Raw genomic sequence first — 25230 nt, 5'->3', positions numbered from 1 at the left:
AGAGCAAATGTCTTAAACAATTATGGCAATATCAATGGCTACATTGGGAATTATTCAGAATAGCCTAAATTTTACAGGCTTAATGAGTCACTCATGAATATGGTCTTGCATGTTCATACTGTACTTGTTTCAGCCCTGTGCACTTTGATTCTGCTCTCAACCCACTGGTTGCTATGATAACGCCATGCAGTTTCCTGTCCACAAGGTACTTCTTGCCGCAATATGGGGGATAATAAATACGGGATGGTGCCTAAACCCAGGTGAAATGAATCTGTCCCCTTGCTGGCAGCATATCAGAGAGATTGACACATTATGCCAATCTGTTTTCTCATTCCTTCTATTTCTCCTCACTCTCTCCTTTTCTCTCACACTGTCTGTCTCTGTACCTGTTTTTTTCCACACTCTCTCTCTCTCTCTCTCTCTCCCTCTCTCTCTCTCTCAGCACTGACACTTTCATCTTCTCCCTTGGGGATTGGAGATGTCACTGCGGGAAGTGCTTGTCCGCCTCTCTGGCAGCAGCAGAGCCCTGTGGCTTTGACAAACCTCATTTAATTGGGAGGAAGCCAGGAGGGTTTGAAAGAACTGAAACATCCACGAAACTCCTTTTATCAGGCATAATTTAAACTCTGCATGGAAAAAACCCTATATGTATAAAGAAAAGTCAACTTCCCTCCTGCTGTGCGTGCTCCCCTCCTCCCCCCCCGGCACAGGCAGGCTCCTGCGAGATTCCATCTTTTCATTTTTCTAAAAGTGTCAAAGTAGATTTGTGCTCTGTGGCTGGGTGAACAGAAAAGGAATGCAGATGTCTCTCACTCAAGCACATACACACACAGAGCACCTTCTGAAGGGCAGCAGTTTGGGGGATTGGGAGAGATGCTAGCTGGCTGCTCCTTCACTTGGGATGTGTCACAAGAGCCAGAAATTTGGTTTTCCAATAGCTTGACAACACAGTCCATGAAGGCTTTTTCTTAATTGCCCCTGTCTTAAAAAACACCACCAAACTGACTAATGTACAGGGTACTCAGGAGGCAACAGGGAATGCAAGGTCAATAGGAGGGAGCTTTTCCTAGTGAGGAGCAGAACTGCAGCTTGAGAGACCCTGTATTTGCTATCAGCTGAGGCCAGAACAGGCAGAACTGTGTGTGCAGCTGTGTGCTTAAGAGAAGGGAGCAAGGGAAGAAGAAAATAAAGCAGATAAAACCGAGGGAGAACTGGTATGACAGGGTACAAGGAACAGCTGTCTCAACATCAAAAGGGAGCAGGAGGAGCAGTCCAAGGGAACTGGGGCTAGCACACCATGCTGAGCAGATGGGAATTCAGGACATCAGGAGGGACCAGTGGGTGAGTTACACTGAACACAGTGTGAGCAGGGAGATGTTCAGGCCTTTGGGGTTACAGAATGAGCAAGAGATGACCTCTCAAAGCATATACACTTCTGCTTTGCAGATAGACCATGGTAGCAGCCCATGCAGCATTAACAGTGGTCAAGTAGAAGGAAATAGAAAACCAAGTTGTCAAATTTGCCACAGGATATAAACATTGCAGTATATAAGAGTGGGGAGGGAGTGCAGGCAGAAAAGAGAGACCTCCAGGTGAACAGCAGAGACTTTCAAAATAGAGAGGAAGCTCACAGTAAATAGCATGTGCAGCAGCTCTTTCTTGGCAAGATAAAATGGAGAGTTAACTTACCAGCAGGAACCTGATAGAGCTGAGGAGGCAGGGGGCTGAAGAAGTCATGAAGAAGCGCGTCTTGTGCAGAGATCCGGCCTCGAGGGAAGGCTGTGAGCATCCTGGAGGCCAAATTCTCTGCTGCTGGCACTCTGCTCATCCTAGGAAAACAGAAGGAAGAAATAGCACAGGAGATGAGGACAAGAGTAAAAGCTGGAACCAGAACATGACCCAGCCTTCTCAGCTTGAGGCAAAGATAGAAGAGGGACACAGGGGAGCTGGATAAACTCAGCCCAGCTATATAGCTTTCCATGCTTTTCCATCTGAGTTTGACTATGTTGGGGTATATGCATCCAGGATTTCAGCTCAAACTCATGTTTACAGGCAAATTTTCTTCTACTCCAGTACCAGTAGTGCAGCTGGTTGTAAAATGTGTTGGGGATTCACAGAGAAGAATCTGTTTCTCAGGATGAGTGCTTAAAATAAATGTAATACACATATGCTCCATGCCCAGCAAAAACCAATGCCAAGTGGCTGCTCTCTAGAGGAGCACACAGCTGGGGATAAGGAAGTGGAAGAGCGAAAACAAACCAACAAGGAAACAAATAAAATAGTCATTTAGTTTTACAGCTTTTACTTTGTTTGTTTGTTCTGATCACATTTCAGCTTCAGAGCATGGCCTGTTGTGCTTCCTCCCTTGGCCCCCAGTGGTGCTTCCCCTCCAAGTGACATCAGGGGCTGGGATACCCCTGCACTCCCCCTCCCTATACAGGACATTCAACATGCTGACATTTTTGTTTTGAGGAGATAAAATGTAAAATGTAAAAGAAGAGGAAAAAACACCGAGACAGAAGGAGAGAAGGAGACCCTGAGAAACAAATTTGTGGAAGCTATCTGGCCTCACTGTGGTAGATAATTGCTGACTTTTCACCTCCAGCAAAACAGTTCAAGCCCCTGCTTCCTTGAGGAGCAGGGATGGGACAGGGAGCCAGAGCATCCAGTCTGAGGCCTCTTGCTGGAGCTGCATGCCAGGCTGCCCCTGCTATGGCAGGGTCTTACGGGAGACCTCCAGCCCCCTCAGTCCCTGCTGCTGCAGGCTCCCACTTTGGACAGCAACACAGTTCAGTGCTTCCCACCATGGCTCAGGCTTCCTGGTGGTGGCCAAGCTCTGTGGAGAGCTCCCCTTTGATTTCTTAATTGTCCATGGAGAGTCATGGCTGAGTGGCCTGTATGAAGCAGCTCTTCCCTTCTCCCAGGCTGAGCATTCCAAGGGAGTTCTTTGGCCATGGCAACACTAGGACTCTAGGGCAGAGCTGGAGCTGGCCACATGCAGCCCAGAGCTCTGCCACAGAGGTGCTAGGCCAGCCCCTTGGTATGACCTGTGATGGTGTCTGTCAAAGAATTATGGCCAAAAAGCAGAAGTGCAATATAGCACAGTTGCAAGGAATATACTTATTTCTTTGTTCAGGCTGAGAGAGGATTTGTTCTGTTTCAGGACCTACATTAAACGGGTTTGGGACATACTGAGCTTTCTGTGTTTCTCAAGCTGTGCATGACAATGGCTGGCATTTCAGTAACCTGTGCTTTGTTGAAAATTTTAGCGTGTTTGTTCAGACATTTAGAACAGCATCTGGGAAATACTGCTCTGAAGGGCAGCACACTTCCCTCCAGCAGGGCTGGATCCCAAGCAGTCAGCTGAACAGATAATAAACAGCAATGAAAAATGTAGTTATGTCCTCAAAGAATATTTGATTATTGACATCTTAATGTATACAGTCTTGAGGACAAATCCTGTCTTGTCTTTTCCTACTACCTATAAAACCTGCTGTGTGCCTCAAAATCAGTTCAGGGGGATTTGATTTGAATGACTCCCTCAGCCAGGTTAGGGCACTTTGTCTGATTTTAAGTTTCTTTCACTGATACATATATACATTCTGTATATGTGTGTATGTTTGTGTGTGTCTGTGTGTGTGTCTGTGCATATGTGCTTGAAAAAATACTCCCTCTCCTTAGCACATGAGGGAGTGATTCAGCAGTGCTGGTGTGTCTGGTCAAGCTGCGTGTGTAAGCATGGCCTTCATCTCATAGCTTTGGCCACTAAGAATGTGATTTTTCTCCTCCTAACTCCTCAAGATTATTTCATTGTCTCATGAAAATGCTGTCCTAGCATGTCTTCCTTACCGCTGTTGAGCAACATTCCTACAGTCTGTTTTCAAAAATGAAAACTGGGACAGTGCAAAGTCTGTCCTCAGTGTGGGCAAGAGGGCCTGGGAAAGTACGACCTTCTCAATCGAACTGTGCCCACAAAAAGCTGCACACAAAGTCATTGAATCACTGCTTATCTCAGAATAATCACTACTCCTCTGAGAATAATAAACCCACTATGTGTCTACCTTTGCTGCGATCTCTCAAAATCAGTTGCTTAACTGATGTTAGATCTGCTTGTTACTACAGAGCCACCCTGCTTTTCCCGGGCTTGCCAAAAGAGCTCATTTCAAGTTAAATGATTGCATAAAGAAACAAATAAACCCAGAGGCAATTTTGACATTGCTGTTATAGGTAGCTTACCTGTCACAGATGACTCGGAGTCTCTGAGGTCTCCTGGAAGCAACCAGTTCTAGAAAGTATAATATACAATCAAAGATTAAATGAAAATCAAGCCAAAACCCATTCTTTTAGCCCCTACAAAAAATGTGCTCAGAATTTCAAAGGGCCCTATAGAATCTATCATCTTATTATTTATAGATATATATTATTCCTACAGGACTTGAGTACCTGCATTGATCTCAATAAGGCTGTTCCAGTTCTGTAACCCTTTCTTTTCATATATCTGTGACTATAGGCCTTGGACCTCCTCCTGTTACAGTTTGAGTCTTAGCTTTGACATCAATAAAAGCAGTATCAGTCCCTAAAGCCTTCTCACAAAGGAAGCAAAAAGAAGTTTGCAGGCCTGAATCCCCAGCAATTGTCTTGGCTTTCCAAGGGGCTGCTGAGCTTCACATATTGCCCCCATGGGGACATGGGGCTTTTCTACGTGGATGCAGCAGTAAGACTGGGGATGGGGACAAGGCACTTTGATCCCACTCTCATCTTGCCCACAGCTCTCACTAAGTTTGTTGTTTGTCCACTTAACCATGCTCATGGAGGCTTTGTACTCACTGAGTATTGTGATCTCTATCAGACTGGAACTTAGCAGTTTGCAGTTTAGTGAAGTTTGTGTTCTTGTTGATACTTTTCGGGGACATACTTCTAAACATTGTGGTAAATACAGAGAAATACATTCCTCAAATGTTTTGTTGTAAAGCATTCGTTTTCTCAGGCTTAGATATGAATGAATGGCTTTAGCCTGGAAAATTTCTCTGTAGAGCTGATCAACAGAGAGATTTTCTTGCATCAGAAAGGCTGCAATTTCTACCCACCTTTTTCTGACAGCAGAGAATGAACAGTGGCACTCTAGTTATGGGAAGGAGAGCAGGAAGGGTGGTGCTATCCTCTGCTCCAGCTCAGCCTGGACAAGCATTCCCCACAGCATTAGACCACCAGGAGGCAAGCGCCACTGGTTTGTTGCCAGCAGACTCAGACTCGGTTGGGGTTAATGCTGCAGCCTCCAGGAGCATCTGCTTCCCTGGAAGCACCAGGCATTTCATTCAGGGACAGGAGCTGCCTGCTGCAGTCCAAGTGGGAGTCCCCTCTGCCTTTGCCTGCACCACCATTTCCAGAGTGCCAGACCCAGCGTCTGACTTGATGCACAGACAACTTGAAGAAGTGCAAATGACTGAACTTCCAGCCCTTGACCTTTCCAGCAGCAATCTTGCACCATTAAACCAGGCAAGCAGGTTGTTAAACCTGTCTATCACAGTATAAGTAACATTCAGAATTGAATTGTTCTCCTACACCCAAATACTAAGGTAATTTCTGGAGCAGTAAATGGGAATATAGCTTGGAATGGGATTCATGGCTGTTTATGTGCCAGAGCACTGGAATATCACCAATATATAGAAGTTATATATTAGCACCTTGAATACTCCCTTCTCAAATAAGTCACCAAGATTGGCATAACATTCCTGTTGGATCTCCAGTAACATTTTCACTGGGTCATTTTTCCTTCTTTTTGCCCCCTTGACTGTAATAAAAGTGTAGAAATAAATTACCCATTTTGAGTAGAGATATAAAGTTTCCAGACAGAATAGAAGAAAAACAATTTTTAAAATGGTTTGGAAAGGCAAAAAAATTTTCTGTTTGAGGTAGAAATTTTTGCCTCTTCACAGAGCTGGCCAAAAACTTTGAGATGTTGTAACTTTCTGTCAGAAAAATTCAATTTGTGAGATGAAAACATGGCTATGACAATATATCAATTTCATTAAATATTTAGTAAAAATGCCAAGATTACTTAAGTACTGTACTGAAATATTTTAACATTAATATTCTTTAATGAGTTTAACACAGAATTTTAAAAATGCATGTTCAATTGGTAACAGCAACTGAACAAAATGTTTCAATGATATCTTAGTGAAATGTCACTTTGTTTTTGCAGTGTGAATTTTCAGGATTAACATTCCAAAGAGGAAATAGGATTTTCTTTACATTAAATATAGAAATATCAGCTTGATTACTGGGAACTGGGAGGAATACCTGAATTATAGTGTTTGCTGTCTTGAGCAAGCCTCGTGACTTAAATTTATCTTTTATGTAACCTGGAGATTAATAATTATCTGCAAGGGATAGTATAAGATCCAGTGAGCCAACTACTCCTGTCCCTGTCCAAACACATCTCTCAGTGAAGAATTCAGCTTGAGTGGGGACTGCCAAATTTGCCACTTTGAGTATACAGAGCTTTGATTATAAATGGAAGATGTGGGCAAGGAAACAGTGTGTCTCTGCTCAAGGATTTAATGCAGTTAACTAATGCACTTTAAATCAGTTCAGATTAATCTCCTGACTGACCCCATATAGACAAATCCTTAGAGAATGCTGAGGCCCCATTGTGTTGAGCAGGGTAAAAACAGTGCAGTAAATATTTTCCCTACTGTAAGATTAAGACCAATCTAAAATTGTAAAATACTGTAAACAGCTACTCCATAAAGGTAAGAGATAAAGAATATTTAGATCATTCCAAAAAGTGGATGAACTACTGATTTAATCATCTCTCAATGATGATCTAGACATAAAATGATGGGATTGTGTAGGGCTGATTGGCTTTTTTAACAATATGAGTAGATCTGAAAGGTAGCACTTAGCTTTGTTTTTTTCTATCCTTATGCAAGGCAGAGTGTGCTAATGAGAAAATACCTTCCTATTTGAAAACCCAGGTGGAAGTGGCTAATGAACTGATAATGAGGCAAGCAAGCCAGAGGACAAAAGTTAAACTTTCCTAATTGATGAAGAGAGAGAAAGAGGATGCCAAGTGCTGCTGGATGAAGGCAGTGGGGTTGCAGGCTCACAGAGAAAATTTCTCTCATTAGTGAAATCTCTGTGGCTTCAGGACAGGAGCGGAGCTCTGTCTGTGTGGCAGGCTGGAAACTGCAGGCTGTGCCCATTGCCACACAGATGGGAAGTTTCCCTGCACCCTGGCTAGCATACATTGCACATTAGTTACAGTGCTGCTCTTCCCTTTGAGATCAAAGCCACATGCAGTTTATTATGACAATAAAAATTTCATCATTTTAGAATTCAGTTTTCAACCATCCCATGTGTTAAATGAAACATTAGCATAAAAAGTGAGATTACAAAAAAAGAAAAAAAAGGAAAAAAAGAAAAGAAAAAAGAAAGGCACTCGGAGTAAAGGCTTCATCTGCATTTTCACAAATGTCATGGGAAGTTCGCGTTTCAGGGCCTGCTGCTTGTTGCCTCCATCTGCTGGTGACATTTTGGAAACGCAACAGACACTGAAAAACCGTACCTGGGAGCACAAGTTGACTCTGGAAAGCTTCTACATCTCATTCCGCATACCAAAGCCTGCAGATATGTGAAAAACTAGGCTTTACTTGAAAGTCATTGCTGCATCTGAAAAGGCCTTGTGTGAAACCTGCATCTGCTCAGCCAGGTGGTATTACTTGGTATAGACAAGTTCATCATTCAGCCTGTGCAGTGAATCAAGGAGTAAAGCTCACACTCAGTTCATCATGTTAGAGATAGACATGCTCTGCTCCCCACTCTTTGGAATGCAAATGTCAGAAAAAGGAAACAAAAACTAACTTGAACTAACTTGGTACATTGGGCGCTCCAGTATTCCCAGTTTGGCAAAAGCACTAGCTTAATGTCATGGGCTGTGATTCCTAATCCTTTCCTGCCCTTGACCCCTGCTGTCTGGATTCAAACTTGTAACCATTAATGGGGCTGGATCAAAACACTGGCCTTCTGGTGTCACCAGTGGTGTTTAGAGGGGATTTAAACTCACTGCTTTTCAGCGCAGTGAAATGAACACAGCAGTAGATTAATGCAAGGATTTGAGCTCACACAGCATGAGAGCTTTCAAAAATAGTGTTAACAGAGCTACAACTGCCTCTTTCAGGGGAAGCAAAATGAGGGAACAGAACAAATGAACAAACACAGGGCAAAGCCTTGTCACTATGGGTAGGGCTGGTAAGCCCAGGGAGCCAAGGAGACGGCCAGCGAGTGTGCTGAGATGTGAGGCAGCAGCTCTCCCAATCCTTCGTGTTCTCCAGAGAATGGCTCTCCAACCTGCTTGCAGGCCCTATGACTGCACATAATTCCCTATCCCAGGTGTCTGTCCTGCATAGAGAAGGTGAGATCACAAGCTGTAGGGCTGGCCACGAACGGGTTACTCACCCATCCTTCCCATTCACCTGGAGTCAGGTCGAGACCTTGACAAACTGTAGGGAATGGGCATGAGGCTGTTCTTGAGCTTCTTTGTGCAAGACACCGGGGCACAGGGTAGCCAAAAACTCCTTTGCACAATTCATCCCATGCCAGTAGCCCATAGAGGAGGTGGAGGAGCTGCTTTTCCTCCAGCTACTGTTCCTCCAGCTGCCCTGTGTGTGCCTGACTCACAGACCCACAGCCCATGCTGTATCCTTTTCAGACTGCAGCAGGATGTGCTCAAGCCCACGGCAGAGACAGGAAAACATCTAAAGGTTTCCAGCTTTCATTTCAAAGATTCCTACTAACCCACCTGGCCCAGGAACCCTTCCAGTAACAATCTCAGTCTGGGGCTGAGCCTACGCTGCTGAATCCAGTGGGAGTTTTGCCATCAACTTCAATGAGAATAGGATCACACCTCAGTGCTTTGTTTTGCCCGTGTTCGTTCCTTGCCGCGGGCAGGAACCTGTTTGTTTGTTTGCTGCCTGTGCTCAGTGTGAACATCAATAGGACTAGCTAAAAGAATTCAAACCATCAGATTTGGGGAAGAGCTCCAAAGTTTGTTTGCTTATCTGAACCAACCCAGGCACCCAGATTTGCACAAATGGTCTGGGAATAACCTCAGGAGAGAAGGTTTTCTCAGGCAGACTCCAGGATTGTACTCGGGCTGAGCATGTCCTGGGGGGGAAACAGCTTTGTGCTTCAGGGAAGAGCGGGGAAGTGCCCAGAAGCATATAAATGGCATTTAGCTCTAAACAAAGATACTAATTTGTCTTCTTACCAGCAGTCCCATCAAAAAGTGAGTTGATTTAGTTCATGAGTACGGCAAATAATCCAAATTTAGAATAGCCTTCTGTTCAGACTGGTTTGTGTAATCCAGGTGTGAGCCAAGTGCTTGGTTCCTGTATGTGGCTGGAACAGCTGGCAGCCCCTTAGGCTCTCAAGAGGGGAAAGGGATATTGCCTCTCCAGCTAACACAGCTGTTGCCCCAAACACTGACATAGGACCCGTCTTCCATGTGTTTGCCAGCTCCCTGGGATGCTCCAACAGAACAGTGTCCTCTGAGTCCTGTATTTCTGCCTGGTCCAGTCACAAAAGCGACCAGCATCCCAGTACCACAGCACAGGTCAATTCTGCCCCTCTGGAGTCCATTAGGGAAAGTTTCTATCAAGTCTGAAAGCAAGTCAGACTTGAAAACTGCTTATGACAGCTCGACTTCACTGGGGTTACTACCCTGCTGTCCAGGTGCCTGTCCTCTCCTTTCCAGCCCTGCCACTGGCACCCTCCACAGGAGCAGAGGACAGCACTGCTACTCAGACAAAACAGAGCTGAGGGAATCACTACTCAGGGCAGTTCTAGGCACTCACATACTCTCTTGTCTGTGCAAGTTTCTTTGCTAACATAGCCTTACTTATTGCTTGCACTTTTAGGTTGTCCCTCTACATAGCACCAGCATACCTAATCATCATCACTCAGAGTTTGTATGTTCGTATGTTTGAGGCTTTCTATTAGCAGATGACCAGCATAAAAAAATTCTTTGTGATTAGTTCCTCCCATACATGGGCATTTCTGTATCTCCCAGACTACTCTTATTAACTCATAGACTACCCAGCCAGGCCTTCTACAACTCAGAAGAAAATGCTTCCTCCAGCTGTCTGCTCTGTGCTTGCTTGCTATCCAAATTAAACTTGCTGTGGACAGCGACACATTCCCATTTCACGCTGGTTTGATTAATGTGTCTCAGCTAATTGTGTGAAAGATTCCAGTCCTTTCGAGTGTGAGACCAGGTTATTGTTCAGCCAATATCGGCTACCATGTGAAAATGGGGGCTGTTTAGTGTTCATGCACCAGAATCAAAGGAGGGGCATCTTGGACTGGGTCACAGAGCAACACCCACTTCTTTGAAAAGATGTTACTATGCTCTACTAAACCTGTAAACCTCTTGCTCAAAGCACGTCTTCTCCCTCCTCCTTTTCCCCCTGTTCTTTTTTTTCCCCGTCCAGATAGACAGGCTCCCCCCACCACTCTCCTATGGTATAAGTGAGAGAGAATGGCTAGATTGTGGATGGGTGAATTTCACATTCTGAGGTTTTTAATATTTCACTTTTATATTTCTCTTACAGAATGATCCTGCTGAGAGGCTGAGAATCAGTGCTCATCATTTCCCCCTCACTGACACTTGAATATATTTTCCCAGGAGAAAACATTAAACAAAAAGAGAAAGAGAGAAAGGGAGAGAGAGAGAGGGAGAGGGAGAGTGACTGAGCTAGCTTTTCAAAGCATACTTCTCAACCTGCCCACATCAAAATAAGAGACAACTGGCCCTTTGAAGTTCAGGACACAGACTTCTCTACCAGCCCATGTGGAAATAAAAGAATCCAGCTTTGTAAATCACACAGATTTCTCACCTTGCCCACATCAAAATCAGGGACAGTGACCTTTAAAGCTGAGGTTTAAAGGTCCCCAAACCAATCTCCATAAAAATAAGGAAAGTTCAGATAAACTGCCTCTCCAGGTGCCTGTCAGCTTTTCCAGTCTAAACCAGGAGACATTGGTCCTTTCCTCCATTCCACTGAGGAGTGGAGACTAAATACACTGCGAGACTTTGAGCAATGAAATCTTCCATTAGACTTACATACACCAGAACTCAGTGAGGCAACTTTGCCACACATGTACCTCTGTTTGCAAACTAAGCCAATTCCAGTGTTGTTGTAAGTCCTACAACACCACTGTCATGAAGTAGCTCAAGGGATTTGGTAACACTGAAACACAGGATTTTTCATAATAAGGATTACTGACCCAACGATGGAGTGGCTAGCAGCTCCCAGAAAAAGCTGGCTTTCTCATTAGTTAAATCCTACCTGGGTTATAGCTGGGGAGCTTGGAAAGTCCTGGCCAGGTGTCTTCAGTTGGGACCCCCAATACCTGCAAAAGAAGAAAGAGAGTGAGAATAATGACCTCTTTCTGCCTATTCTTTGCCTTGGTGGAAGGCACAGAGGAATCAGTCTCAGTGGAGAGTGAGTGGCCTTCCCTGTAAACTAATGCAGAATTACACTGCCCGGGCTGGATCTACCACTGTGCATAAAGGACACTGACATTTTAGCACTTGATTATGTAGCAGAAAGGCTCCTGCTGAGATTGAATGCTGTTGCTGCTGGGAACATCAATGAAGGCATATGCAGCTTCACTTCCAGGTGCCACTGCTGCCTGTGTTTGCTCTCCCAGGGATCACACAGTTGAGCCCTTTTCAGTGCTGAAGGTGTCCTTCCACACCAGAGCTGCTGCACTGGGGACTTACTGTGCCCACTTGCACTGGGAGCAAGCTGGTACATTCAGCAGCAGCACAGGCTGTGAGCTCTGAGAGAAACCCTTGATTCTGAAGCAAAAAAGTAAAGCTGGCAGACAGGTGTAGTAGCTAGAGCTGAAAAGTAGTGCAGAGCCTCACTCTGAAGGATACAGAGCTTCAGCAGTATCTTTGGCCTTTATTGGGTATTGTGAGCTTCAGCAGTAGCTGCTCACTAAGCAAAGGCTGGGCCAGTAAGGCCTTCTCCAACTTCATTTTAGTTGCTGAAATGTGTGAGACTGAGCATATCTAGATTTCTGCAGTTGCATATGTTTAGTGTTATTATTATTACTTAATGCATGCAAAGTGCTCTGTGCCTATTGGTATGGATGATTTGTGCTAAAGAGGTAAAAACACATCTTTAAGAAGAGCTCACAGAATGTGAAATAGTAGTATAGATCATACTGCTAGCTCCAAGCATTCAAAGCTTTCATTCAGTCAACCTCCAGAATTATCAGGTTTCCTTAAAAAGCAGTGAAATTTTAACATGAAGAGTTTCAGTGTTTTTATTTACTGTCTCCTCTCCAACACTAGATTTGTCTCACATTAGTTACCCTTTGCATATGACAGACAATTCCTGTTCCTTAAAATGTAAGCTGAGATATATGACGTGGGTAACTTGGCCTCCCAAAAATTTGTATTAAGATTGCAAGAAAACAGGCATCGGTGAAAAAATACATTGAAGAAGGAAAAAATGTAAAGCCATCTTGTGGCAGTTGTAAAGCATCAGGAAGTTGATTGTTTTGCTCACTCACAGCTGGGAAACAGCTGTGACAATTGCAGCTACCTGGAGAAGACATCCACGAGCAGGACATGCATCTCACACTGGCACACATGAGCACAGTGGCCCCTGAAGCAAAGCGGGTTCCTGTGGCCCATGGTTCCAAATTGCTTATGGACTCAGCCTGCCACAGCAAAGACTAAGGGGGAGGATCCTTGTCTCTGCTCACCTGTAAAATCAGCCTTGGAAACTTGAAAGCTCCCCAGAGAGAAGGTGTCCAGCAGTGTTCAGGCAGCTGAGGATGTTGGATATTGGTTCACACAAAGGGCAGTTTGACAGCCCTGGGTGAGGGTGTGTTCTTGCCGGTGTGTTTATTGTCAGTAGGCAGGTGTGCCCAAAGCACTCATACCACACTTCCACAGCCAGCACTGCCAGCCTTCCCTTCCCATGTAGCCCTGCTCCTGTGCCATGCCTTCATGAGTTCCAGAGCTCATTAGGGCTGTTTGTGCAACCAGAGGATGAGAAGGGCAAAGAAGCTGTTCTCATTTAGAGTAAGCCAAGGAGAAAACAAATTTGTAGGGTCCCCAATTCATGTAGCCCCTCATGTGAGAGGTGACACAGGAGCAGCAATGAGCAGTCAGGGATAGAGATGAGAGATGGAGACTGCTTTAGGTGGCACTTGCCTCTAGAAGAATTTTTGGTAAAATGACAGGCAGTCAGTCCTGATGATTCAACAGGACAAACACATTTCACAGAATGGGGATTTTCCAATCATGTATCTATATGGTGTGTGAACCATCAGTCCCACATGGAGATGAACATGCTGGGTGAGACAGACTCATGCACACAAATGCAGATGGTCTCTCTACCAGTGCAGGGTGCCTCTACTGCTAGTACATGAAAGGAACTGACTATTAGAAAACAGTAGGAATCCCCATTCTGAACCTCACACTTGGCAAAATATCTCAAGTTAGATATCGAAAGCTTCTAAGGAGCTTTGAAATTTTGGTCTAACACAGAGCCTCATTCCAGGCTGTATAATATCATAAAACCTCCTGTGAAAAGCACTAATTATTTCATGGCTCTTTAAACTTCCTCATGATTTTTAAATAAGGGGAGTTTTTGCCTTCTATAGCACAAATCCTATTAATCATGGTATTAGTTATAATACCAGAGAAATTACGATAGTGCTATAACCCTCTAATGCAAAACCACAGGAAATGTATCCAGAGATTTCAGAGACATAAGTGCAAGGATAGCCTTCATTCACGCTCTGAGAAACTGGGCCCTGCCCTGCCTTTGAACCTTGTTAATGGGCCAAGTATAGATTTTTTTTCCCAATAATTATTTTTCCCCCCCCACTCTCTATGAAAGAGAAATTCAGCATTTATTTAAATGGACTGAACTCAAGTCTAAGATGCACTTGTGTAACTTTTTATCACATTCCTACTTACAAGAGAGGAAACCCCTACCAAGCAGAAGTGTTTCTGCATGAAGTGGTTAAGATGGGAAAATCTGACTTATGCAGTCTAACGGCTGTAAAGTAATTTCTCATTATTTTCATGAATTTCAGTTTTTCTGTACTTTCTCCTTTGAAAACCCATGTTCCAGAAACACTCTATGCATAAGAGTCACATCTTGGGAGGAGATGTGAAAGGGCAGACACAGAATCACAGAATCACTGCTGAGTTGGAAGGGACCCAAAAGGATCATTTAATCCAACTCCTGGTGCTGCACAGGACACCTCAAGAATTCCCTCATGTGCCTGAGAGCATTGTCCAAATGCTTCTAGAGCTCTGTCAGGCTTGGTGCTGTGACCATTTCCCTGGGGAGCCTGTTCCAGTGCCCAACCATCCTCTGGGTGAAGAACCTTTCTCTAATATCCAACCTAAACCTCCCCTGACCCAGTTTCAGGCCATTCCCTCTGGTCCTGTCACTGGTCACTACAGAGAAGTGATCAGTGCCTGTCCCTCCTCTTCCCCTCACAAGGCAGTTGTGACTGCAGTGAGGGCTCCTCCTCAGTCTCCTCCAGGCTGAACAGACCAAGTGATACCTACAGCAAGACCTAATATGAATGCATAGGTTGCCCTTGCTGTTGAGTCAGCAACAGGGTCAGCACAAGTGGGCAGGAACGCACGGAACCTGTCAGTGCTGCTGACTGCCTCAGTTCTACCAAACTCTGGGAATGTGGGTCTGTGTTGCTGTTTGCCCAGCAGAAAAAACAATTTAGGAAGCCCTGAATATATTGCTCTCACTCACGTCTACCTTTATAATTTCACACCTTCCATTATCCAAAATCAGTCTCTAGAGCTGCACCATAAAAACTGGATGATACAAAATGTGCCAAGTTAAAATGAAGAAGGATCGCTGACAAGCCTCAGGGTCTTGCCATTTTCAAGGCAGTTGGGGAGCAGTATTACAGCTCCTTTGTGAGAATGTAGTGTGCTGTATCCTACAGTGAGTAAAGGATTTTAAAAGAAGCAACAGAATTGGCAGTACCTGCACACCTTTTATGCCTTCTTCAATTTGATGTCACTTTAATTGGCTTTAAATTTTTGATGAGATGACAAACATCAAAGGGAAGTCATTTGATTTACTCCTGTGTCTGTAAGAAAGTTGCCAAATATAAAATGGGTTACAAAGTCTGCTATGAACTCGGCAGATTAGACCAAATTATTTCTGCTATTCACAGGACCTATGCTTAGGACTTCAAAATTAAGTGGGCTGGAGCAATGGATTCTTTTTCTCTCCTATTTCAGGGTGTGTTTTACTCACCGCCCAGATCTTCTCCAGCTGTTCATGAGTTCCAGAAGTTGCTGCAAATATTGGCTGACCCTGGAACATTTCCACAAATATACAGCCTGCACTCCTGCAAGAAACCCAAGGTATTAACTCATTCACATAAATGATATATATAATATGATTGTTTGGATGGGAGGGGGGAGAGGCAGAGATAGTTGTTGGAATGGAAGTTTAGAAATTCTGATTTGTAAAGTCTTGATATAAGCTCACAAGTCAAACAGGATGGGAGCAGACCAAAGGTAAGTTACATTCACATGCCTCCAGGATTTCAGAAAAAACCCCAAGGGGTCAAGGTTCCATAGAAGTCTGTTCCTATCTCCTTTTTCTCATCAGTACTACCCACTAAAATAAAACCAATTCACTGTTCACCAGCAAGACAAGACAGGTGATATCCTTGGAAAAAAACCCCACTAAGCACTATCCTTTTTTTTTCAGTACCAAAAAAATTGTTTCAGGTCTCTGTCCCTTAATCCTGTTACAAACTATGCGAAAAAAGGGTCATGGCAGAAGCCTGTGGAGTACAGGGTTACTTCCCATGAGAAAAGGGTACAAAATTGGAGTACTCAGAGTAGGAAAGATAAACTGGGAGGTACTACATACTTCATTGGCTTGAAGGATTTATTAGATGCAGAAAGAACCCAGAGGCACTACTATAGCCATTTTCCTTCAGAAGCAATTAGTTTTTCTTTGGAAAGCTGAAGGATCGATTTCATAGCATAAAAAACCTGGTCATAACAGCAAGTTAAAATATTCTTATTTTTATGTCATCCCCTGCTCTGTACTTGCACCAAAATAAACTAGCCAGCTTAAAAAAAAAAACAAAAACCAACACCTGCCAAATTGTTTCATTTTACTAAGGTGGATTAGTCCTCGTGGCAGTAATGATGAAATAGTTGTGATCAAGGTAGACTTGCCTATTTGCAACTATTCCCATCTCTTACTGTATGGTGTAAAACTCCACTCATTTACTGTTTCATCATTTCCTTCCATTTTTTCCCTAGGTTTTCTGTATTTTCACTAAGTCCCATTACAACTTTTTGGATTTTAGTCTCATTCTTCTTTGGTTATATCATATTTGAGTCCTTTAAGCTGAACTCTTGAAAACCCAGCTTTGTCTTACAGGTTCTGAAAGTATTATTTTCACTTGCTTAGCTATAATTGGTAATCTCTTCTGGTCTTCTGTACTCCTGTGTTACCCCTTGCACCTTGTTTTTGCTATACTGTAGTTGCTTTTCCCACCTGGTTGTGGTCAGTTGAAACCCTGGCATGCAGCTCATGTGTGGTATTTTTTTTGGTCATCCTTGCACACCATGTGGTGACAAGCCTGTTTGCAGATCCAGATCTAATGCTGTTTTCATAAACATCTCTGCTGCACTTGCCCTTTGCTTTCTGTACCCTAACCTTGTGAGATGGGCTTCTTTCCCTGTCTAATATCCCCTTACAGAGTCCAGGCATCACAAAACTTAATCCACAGCTTTTGCAACACAGTTTTTCTGCTGTTTCATAGCACTACCACATGATTAGACATTACTTCAGAGCCCACAGATAGATTCTTCTGAGAGCAGGGTCATACCAATGCTGTTTTCACAGCTGATGTACGTGCCCAAATGGCTCACCCTATTTTGCAACCACAGGGGCTGCTGTAATCGGCTGATTGCATTGCACAATTCAACTGTGCATGGTCAAACCAATTTAGGTACTCTTGATTTGTAGGGGGAAGAGAAACAGCTCTTTGTGTTTTCAGAACAAGTGATGCTGATGTTTTACCACAGTTTGCATTCTGATAACCTAGCTAGAAAGGGCCATTAGACTGGCAAGAGCAGGACTAATGGTAGTCATGTAGCCTTGCAGTAGAGGCCTCAGCTTTCCTTCTGGGAGTTAGTTACTGCTCTGACAGGATTATGAGGATTTTTCTGATAATGAGGATGATTCAAAAGCATTTACTTTTAAATTTTTTTAAATATTTAGACCTGGGGTTGTTTTGCTTTCCCCCTTTTCCTTCTTTCCCCTCTAATATTAATTTCTCAAGTCTTCTTACCCCTTCCAGTCTCTAAGTTTCTTAGTGGGTCTCAGTCCTATAAAACTGCCTTGGGAAGACATAGGGCAGAGGGAGAGATGTTTTGGGAAGAGGCCTAGACATGATATTTTAGCAAGTGCCAGATATGCACACGAATCAAAACAGTGACAGCTAAAGTAGTAGGAGAAGTTACAGGGATATTCAGGGAGCATAAGCAGACCTGATTCAGACCTTACAGTTATATCCATCTGCAGTCCCTGGGGAAGGTCTGAACACTGCACTTCCTCCTCAGTCTGCAATGCTGTATCACACAGTAGACATGTTCTCCTCAGGATTAAGATCTAGGATATCTCTATGGCATCCCAGAGTTCCCTCTCCATGTTTGGAGGTTTTTGTTGGCACTAGGAGATGACAATTTTATATTTAACCAGAAATATATCCTTCCTCTTGTTCATCACCAAGCCAAGGTCTGTACAGTGGAGCCCTTAGCCAATATCTCCAGTTGGCATAGTGGGGCACTGTGAACCAGGCTGAGGAGAAGGTTGTAGTGAGCCTGGCAGGTCCATGTTAAATGACTGCATGTGAACTACAATTCTACATGGATCTACCAGGCAAGATCACTGAGATTTTTTTTCTCTCTTTTTTTAATGGAAGATTATACAAGGAAAGCCTGACTGAAGACATCTTAAGGCAGTCATGATGTTTGCAGCCACTAATGCGGCTGTGCATAAAGCACTTGGTGTTTTTCAAAAAAAGGAAAAAAAAGAATCCTTCTCATATGCAGTGTAATCTCCCTGAAATCCCTTAATTGAATCTTCTGAAGTCCTGAAGAGATAGTGAGGGAGAAAGAGAGAGAAAAGAGGTACAGAGAGATTAAAGCAGCTTTTCTAGTTAGTCCAAGAGCAACCAAGTCTCCGTCTATATCTCTTTCTTCATCTATTCAAGGCTTCATTCACTTCCCATGTGCCTCCCACTGACAGTATTGCTGCTCAAGCACACTATGCATGAATTGCCATAATGTTTTATTTTGTTATAATTGGTTTCTTTAAACCAAGGCTTTGACACCCCCTGTCTCATGCCATTACCAAGGGCATTCTGACCTGCCTTCATGTAAATTGCAGCATCCAAAAGACGTAGGGGTTTTTTTCCTTTCTTCCCAACAGACAAGTAACATCTGTGTGAATTCACATTATTTCCTAATAGACAAAAATTGCACTTAAATGCAGTGTACATCAAGATAATAAATGACTCTTGTTAGAGGAAGTTGCTGAATAGAGCTCACTGAAGTACTCTCTATTCTCTCAGCGTGACATCTTTCTTTAGGGCAAACACTTTGAATGTTGTTATTATAAGGAGGCGTTATAACAAAGGTGCCTATAGTGTGGATGTAGTTCAGTAGGACGCAGAGCACTATGCTGTGAGAGCTGGGATTTTCTACACTGCTCCTATGTTGCTATTCATTACACCAGAGCAGAGTTATGCAGTGGGGATATTGGTTTTGCATAGGCAGAAATGACATGCTTTCTGTGCATAGCTGGCTTTGGACAGAGGTTGGCTTTCAGGGAAAAAAAACAACAGGCTTATGCCTGATACAAACCCTCTAATCTGCTAGGCAGGCATCTTCTTCAAACTCAGCAGACATTTCTGAGAGACTGTCTGGAGGGAAAAATGACAGGTAGTGGGGGTAGTAGACGGGACTATTTAGACTGGCTTAGCAGCTGGAAGCCATTAGAATTTAGCAAGGTTTTCCTCCTTGGAGAAGTCTTTAAATAATTAAATTAGCAGCAGTCCTAGGGAAGTAAACAATCTAAAAACTTCCGTTTCCCTGACCTACCCTCCAGACTTAGGTCACTGGAGTGTCTGATAAGCTGCAGACCTCTGGAGGGAGATACAGCCTGTGAACACCTGGAGCTTTGCTATTTGTAAACTTAGCCAGCCCTTTGTACATTCTTCAGCCTGCTGCCCTCCTACCCTCTCCCAGCCTTTGACTCTGCAGTAGTTTAAAATAAGTCCTGGTGGGACAGGTACAAACAGAAGATTAACTGGTCTGAAGAAAGGGTGAAGCAGCAATACCATCTACAGATGTAAAATTGCCCAGAATAAGGAAGGTCTCCTGCAACTTCATGAGCTGCATGCTGTCCACGAGCGTGTCAGGACTGTGTTACTGGAAGTGGGCTCAGGCTGGTGCAGAAGCGAGCCAGAAGGTTGGTGGACCTTACAGTTAGCCCAGCTACACATCCAAGCCAGCCCAAAAGGCCACTGGGACCCTGTGAAGCCTTCATCCTCTCCTGTTTTCTGCCCACTCTCAGAGACTCCTCTCCCTTCTATGAATGTGCAGCTTGTTTCCTTTTGATTTCCAAACACATCAAGGCTTGAACAGACACAGCCCTTCTCCTGAGTGAAATACAGACTGCATCTGAGATATGGTCTTTGAGAAGAAGGAAAAAATATCACAGAAATAAATAAAATCTCAGACACCTTTCTATCTCCTAACTCATTGAGAAACCCTTTAATGCCACATTCTGTTACCAAGGCCAAAGTAATTGATGGTGGTTGTGCATCCATTGTTTTTACAGAAGCCATTTCTGCAGAGAGTTACTACTGACTCAGCTGACCACATAGATATACTTGCATTGAGCAAAAGTGTTCTGCTGCAAGATAGGAAAATGTTCCATACATGTTACCAGACAAGATGCATATCTCTCATAAATATTGTCAGATGAGGTTTGTATCAATCCATAGCTGAGATGTAGTGACATCATTCCCAAAAACTTCTGTGAACCCTCTGTGAAACTTCTACAAAACTCCACACTGCTCACACATTTTCTGCTCACAGGTGTTAATTCCTCTACTTACAACTGTATCTACTGTAACTTTGGCTGATTTAATTTAATTCAGATAAAAATGATTTTTCCTAGGGAGCCCCGGATACTTTGATATTGTTCAGTACCAGATATCTATATCAGAAGAATAAGCTGTAGCTCCAAGCAACACATCAGGAGGACGGTACCAGAGTGTCACAACTTCAGAGGAGTATGTCTGTCTGGGGATGGACTGGGCACGAGCAAGGCCTGCAAAACACCCCCAACAAACAAACAAAAAACACTGTGTTAGGACAGTCCTTCTACTTGTACAGTGAATAGATGATAATAATTGGAAACAGGACATTATTTTCTCTTTAAACACAAGTAAATTCAGTCCAGTTTACAAGCAATTGACAAAGAAAGTGTTTCTGGAATACACCTCTGGGGCAGATCAAGTCAAGTAATAGGCTGTGTTTTGCAGGGCTTTATCATTTGGGACTGAAGCAGCTATCCCAAACCAATGCCAAGAAAGCTTTTTGGGTCACACATTGCTGTGGACTCTACACATTGCATTATTTTCTGAATGGAGAGGGATTCTTTGTTTTCTTGAACTAGTTTTACGTGGCAGTAATTTTTCTGACTTAAATGAGGTTAATCCCTGCACCTATCAGGATAAATACAAGAAAAGCTGGACTGACCACAGAAATAGTTTCCTGAAGTTCAAGAAAAGGTTGTGCTTCTCTGCCTTAATTGGTTGTGGATACTGATCTATATGCATGCTGCAGCTTTGGTCTGAGCAGATATACAGCTGTATCCAAACTCTGACTCACCAAAGTCGGCTAATTTGAGCTCACCGAGGCAACTGATGAGCAAGTTCTGGGGTTTCAGATCTCGGTGAAGAATGTGTTGTTGGTGGATGTAAGCCAGGCCGCGCAAAAGCTGGAACATGAAGAGCTGGAAAAAGCCAACAAAAAACTGAAATGATTTTGTGTGACTTTGCATTGATACATTAACTCTGAACTTTAGGAGAACCCTGGAACAAAGCAGAGACAAAGCAAGTAAGAAACCAGTAAAAATCCCAAAAATCCAGAGAGCTGGCTGAGGAGGAAAAAACTGTGGTGGGTTATGACTGCTCTATGGCTTTCTGAGGTTTTCAGGGTGAAATATTTGGCCAGGAGGGCAGTTTAACTGCGGTCCGTAAATGCACGTTTTGGAAATTTAACTTTTCTTTAGAAATGGACTGTTGATTGCAGGAGCAAGGTCAGCTTGCCAAAGCACAGACCCCAGCTCTCAGAACAGCAGCTGTGTTGATTGCAGTGCTCAAGACAAAGACACAAAGACACACAGCCAAACAAAATGAAAGCCTAAGGAGCTGAAGGTTTGCCCCCTTGAGCCAGATGGCACCAGCTGACGGAGTTCCATGGCTGCTGCACATGCCACCAGGGGAGCCTGGAGCCTGGGACTGACCTGGCAATGGGAGCTGTTGGCTTCAAGCTGGAAGAAAACATGAGGACCTGATTTAAAAAATACAGCAAATCAGATATGATGAACAAAGCAAGCAAGCAAGAAGGAAACCAAGCAAGAAAGGAAGCCAAGAAATAAACATCTAACTCCCACCATCATGGTAGTCTAAATAAGCCTGGGGTAAAATAAGTTGGGCTGAAACAAAGTATGAAGCTGGACAGTGGATAGAAACAAAATGCAGCAAAAGTAATGACTTCAGCAGAGAAAATATATTTTTCACCAGAGGTTTAACCTGAAGAGGAGGAAAAACAGTGACACCCATAGGTCATTTTTGTACCAGAAAAGTGTCCCTGTAACATTCTGCATACTTATATCATCTTCCATAGGAATCATTCAGAAAAAACAAACAGCATTTGCCAGCAAAAATGAAGCAAACTAGATGACCCTCCTGAAGGAGCAGTAAATAATTTTGCAGTTCAGTTCCTGCTGACAGTGAGGATTCCGGACAGGAAAGCAGAGCAGCTGGCTAGTGTTTACTCACAGAAATGCCAGTGAGTACATATTACAGCCATGTGCTCCATGTGCTTTACGAGCATGTCTGGTAGCAGAACCCTTGAGAGCTGTGCCAAAACGACTACACTGCATCTCAGATGTATCTGAGCTTTAAGGATGTTTAAAATCTGAGGCCCCCAAAAACTTCATTAGAATTGGTGTTGCATAACAACTATCTGGAAAAAGATGTGAACAATGTGGCAACATTTGAAGATGACAGAAGTATTTAGATTAGTTGTGATAAGAAGTGACAGCGAGGAACTTCAGAGAGATCTGAGAAAGCCAGATGAATAGGCAGTTTGATAAGATACAAAGTTATTGTTGACAGCTGTAAGATAAATTAACTGAAGTTGCTCAGGAAAAGGACCCAGGCATTCACTAAGGACATCTGCACTGAAACCTTAAGCAGCGTGCAGCAGCAGTCCTGAAAGTTAATTAAATGTGAATGTGCATACAAAGGACAGCAGGAGACTATCATAACATCAATCTATAAAGTAAGACTACATGTTCAGCTGTGTTCAGATCCAGTCAACCAATCTCAAAAGCCATGGGAGAAACAAAAGGGACTTAAATGACTGCAAATATGAAGATAGTCCCAAATGAAAAGAAGTGAGATGTAAGAGTTTTTAAGTAAAGAGATGAATAATGTGTTGTAACAATAAGGGACACAAATTTGTGTAGAGATAGATTTCCTTACCACAAGATGTCATTGTTCACAAAAGCTGAATGTCCGCTTGCAGAAAATAGGAAGAGGGGGCTGAGAGGGAGCTTGTTATATCATCAAAGGCAGATTTTCTCCAAAGTTTTTGTCATATATGTAAAAAATATTAGCAATTTACCATACATAGTGGAAAACAGCAAGTGACCATACATAGCAAGTGACCATACATAGTGGAAAATAACTGTCCCTTATGTCTTAGGGGATACAAGTCTTTTAAGGAGCTCACCATAACATTGCAGGAATGGAGTCCTCCAGGATGCTGGCCCATGTACTGTGCTAGATCTGTGTGCTAAATAAAAGAGAAGAACTTGAGGCAAAGGTTCTGCTGTAAAATGCCTCTACCAACAATGCCTCTTCTGTAAATGGAAAAATATGCAACTGCTACAAAGGTGCCTATTTCACCTAGGTCTCATCTGGTCTGATGCAGCACACAAGCATGTGCTGAAGTTCTGGGTCACATCAGGGACCTGGCTGACCTGTTGTCTCACCCAGCATTTATGACCTGAAGCTGCTGGTTGACAGAATTCATACTTGTGCTGGAACTAATCATAAAGTTGCAATAAGAAGACACAGTTTCTGTATTTTCTTTATAATTTGGTTGACTACCCTCCAAAGCAAGAGAAGTAGCAAGATTCATGTGGAGAATTTTATTGGTATCCTGGTCTCCCCATGAGAGCAACTCACAGCTCATGGTAAGCCACTGTGGTCAGTGCCAAATCTGACCCCAGCTGGGATGTGAGCTCATATCTTTATTTCCTATCCTTGCTGTGGCTCAAAAACAGTACTTTTATTGTGTTGGCAAGGCAGAAATGAAGGTAAATAATGTCTGCCACCCCAGTGGACACAAGACATGGAATTATTTTTGCATACAGCTGTCGCATATACAGAAAGAAAAGAGTAAGGCTGTGTGTCTGGAAAGCAGGAGATCAAGAAGGAAAATCAATCATTGCACTAAAGCATTACAACTTGTTTCTTTGCAGATGTCTCATAGCGCAGTAAATTCATTCTGCAGCCACTTCCCAGTACTTCCCAGTACTAGCTCCACAGGAAGCTAGAAAAACATCAACTCACCATGTACTCTAAGACAAATGTTAGTGTCTCCTTGGTCTGGATAATGTCATGAAGCAGTACAATGTTGGCATGTTTCAAACACTTGAGAAGAGAAGCTGGGAAAACACAGAAGGAAGATCAACTTTACTACTGCTGGAAGAGGAAGGAGAATGTGCACAAAACAAGGCAGCAAAAATAAAAAACTGGGGAGTAATAGTCCAGACTTGGCAGTTCTGTAAGAAGTGGCAGCTACTGAGCCTGAAGGAGGATGGATCAGCCCTGCAGAGAAGTAAGCATCAGTGCTCCAGGCTTGGCAGGAACCCATCCATCTCTCAGAGGTGGGATCTTGCCTCTGTCAGAAATAACAGTTTACAGTTCCCAAGTGTCAGTTAATAAGCTGAGGAGAAATAATTTCTTCAAGGTAAATGCTGAGAGACAGAACATGGGAGCTCCCAGAGCTGGAATGCAGCAGCCTCCAGCTTGTCACTGAGCTTCTCATTCATTCTTCTCCCATCTACCTCCCAGTGTGCGCCCTCAGCAGGGCCCATAGAAAAGACTTCTGGGAAAAGTTGAGTTTCTACCAGTTTCCAGCTTCACAACAACAGAGCAAAAATCTGCAAAAAAATCATTGTAGATATAAGCTAAATTCTGAGTTTAGTTCTGTGCATATTGGTTACTGTCTCTGGTTAAAAACTCTAACAGAGATGATGAGGTTACTGAGTGAATAGTAACTTGTTTGTATTTATAAAACTTCTGCACGCTTTTCTTTCAGCCTAACTATCCAAAAGCATCATTGCAACTGTGTGTCCCTGGTCCTCAGGTCCTGACATGCCTTTGCCAAGCCTTGGCACATGCAGGGTGTGGTGATGCAGGGGGCAGCCCGTGGAAGAGTCTCTGGCTCTATAAAGACCACAGAACACTGACTAATGCTAAGACAAGAGCTGCAGCCTTCTGAGCCTTTTGGCTGTGCATTGGGTTTGCTATGTTAGAGCAGCCTCCAGCCAGCACACTCCTGAAAGGAGCTGCTCAGCAGAAACTCTTCATGGGGGAAAGAGCGTGCACAGCTTAATTATTTGCTACCTTAGGTGTGAGACAGTATAGCAGTAACTCTGTACACAGGAGGAATGTGGGGAAGAGGTGAAGCTGGGATTACTTTGCCTGTAGGTCGCTGGCACAACTGAAGAATCTGACCCAGCTGTTCACAGACAGGGAACACAAACTACACAGAGAGAAGCTCCAAAGCCCCAAAAAAGCAGATGTCCCTGACTC

At 43.5% G+C, this 25230-nt stretch overlaps 1 protein-coding gene across 1 annotated transcript in view; it reads right to left on the bottom strand.

The window, feature by feature from the left end:
- Window positions 1–25230, bottom strand: part of CDK15 (cyclin dependent kinase 15) — a 37019-nt gene that overhangs the window by 8706 nt on the left and 3083 nt on the right. The window contains exons 3-10 of the mRNA XM_033064913.2: window positions 23983–24077; window positions 23138–23200; window positions 21005–21128; window positions 20321–20441; window positions 15327–15420; window positions 11349–11412; window positions 4237–4285; window positions 1690–1829 (exon numbers count right to left, since the gene is read on the bottom strand). Coding sequence (XP_032920804.2) covers window positions 1690–1829; window positions 4237–4285; window positions 11349–11412; window positions 15327–15420; window positions 20321–20441; window positions 21005–21128; window positions 23138–23200; window positions 23983–24077 — 750 coding nt within the window. The remainder of the gene's footprint in view (window positions 1–1689; window positions 1830–4236; window positions 4286–11348; window positions 11413–15326; window positions 15421–20320; window positions 20442–21004; window positions 21129–23137; window positions 23201–23982; window positions 24078–25230) is intronic.

The sequence above is a fragment of the Catharus ustulatus genome, chromosome 7 (genome assembly GCF_009819885.2).
Source record: "Catharus ustulatus isolate bCatUst1 chromosome 7, bCatUst1.pri.v2, whole genome shotgun sequence".
Lineage (NCBI taxonomy): Eukaryota > Metazoa > Chordata > Aves > Passeriformes > Turdidae > Catharus > Catharus ustulatus.
Note: the sequence above shows the minus strand (reverse complement) of the source record. Positions and strands in the feature narration are given on the sequence as shown.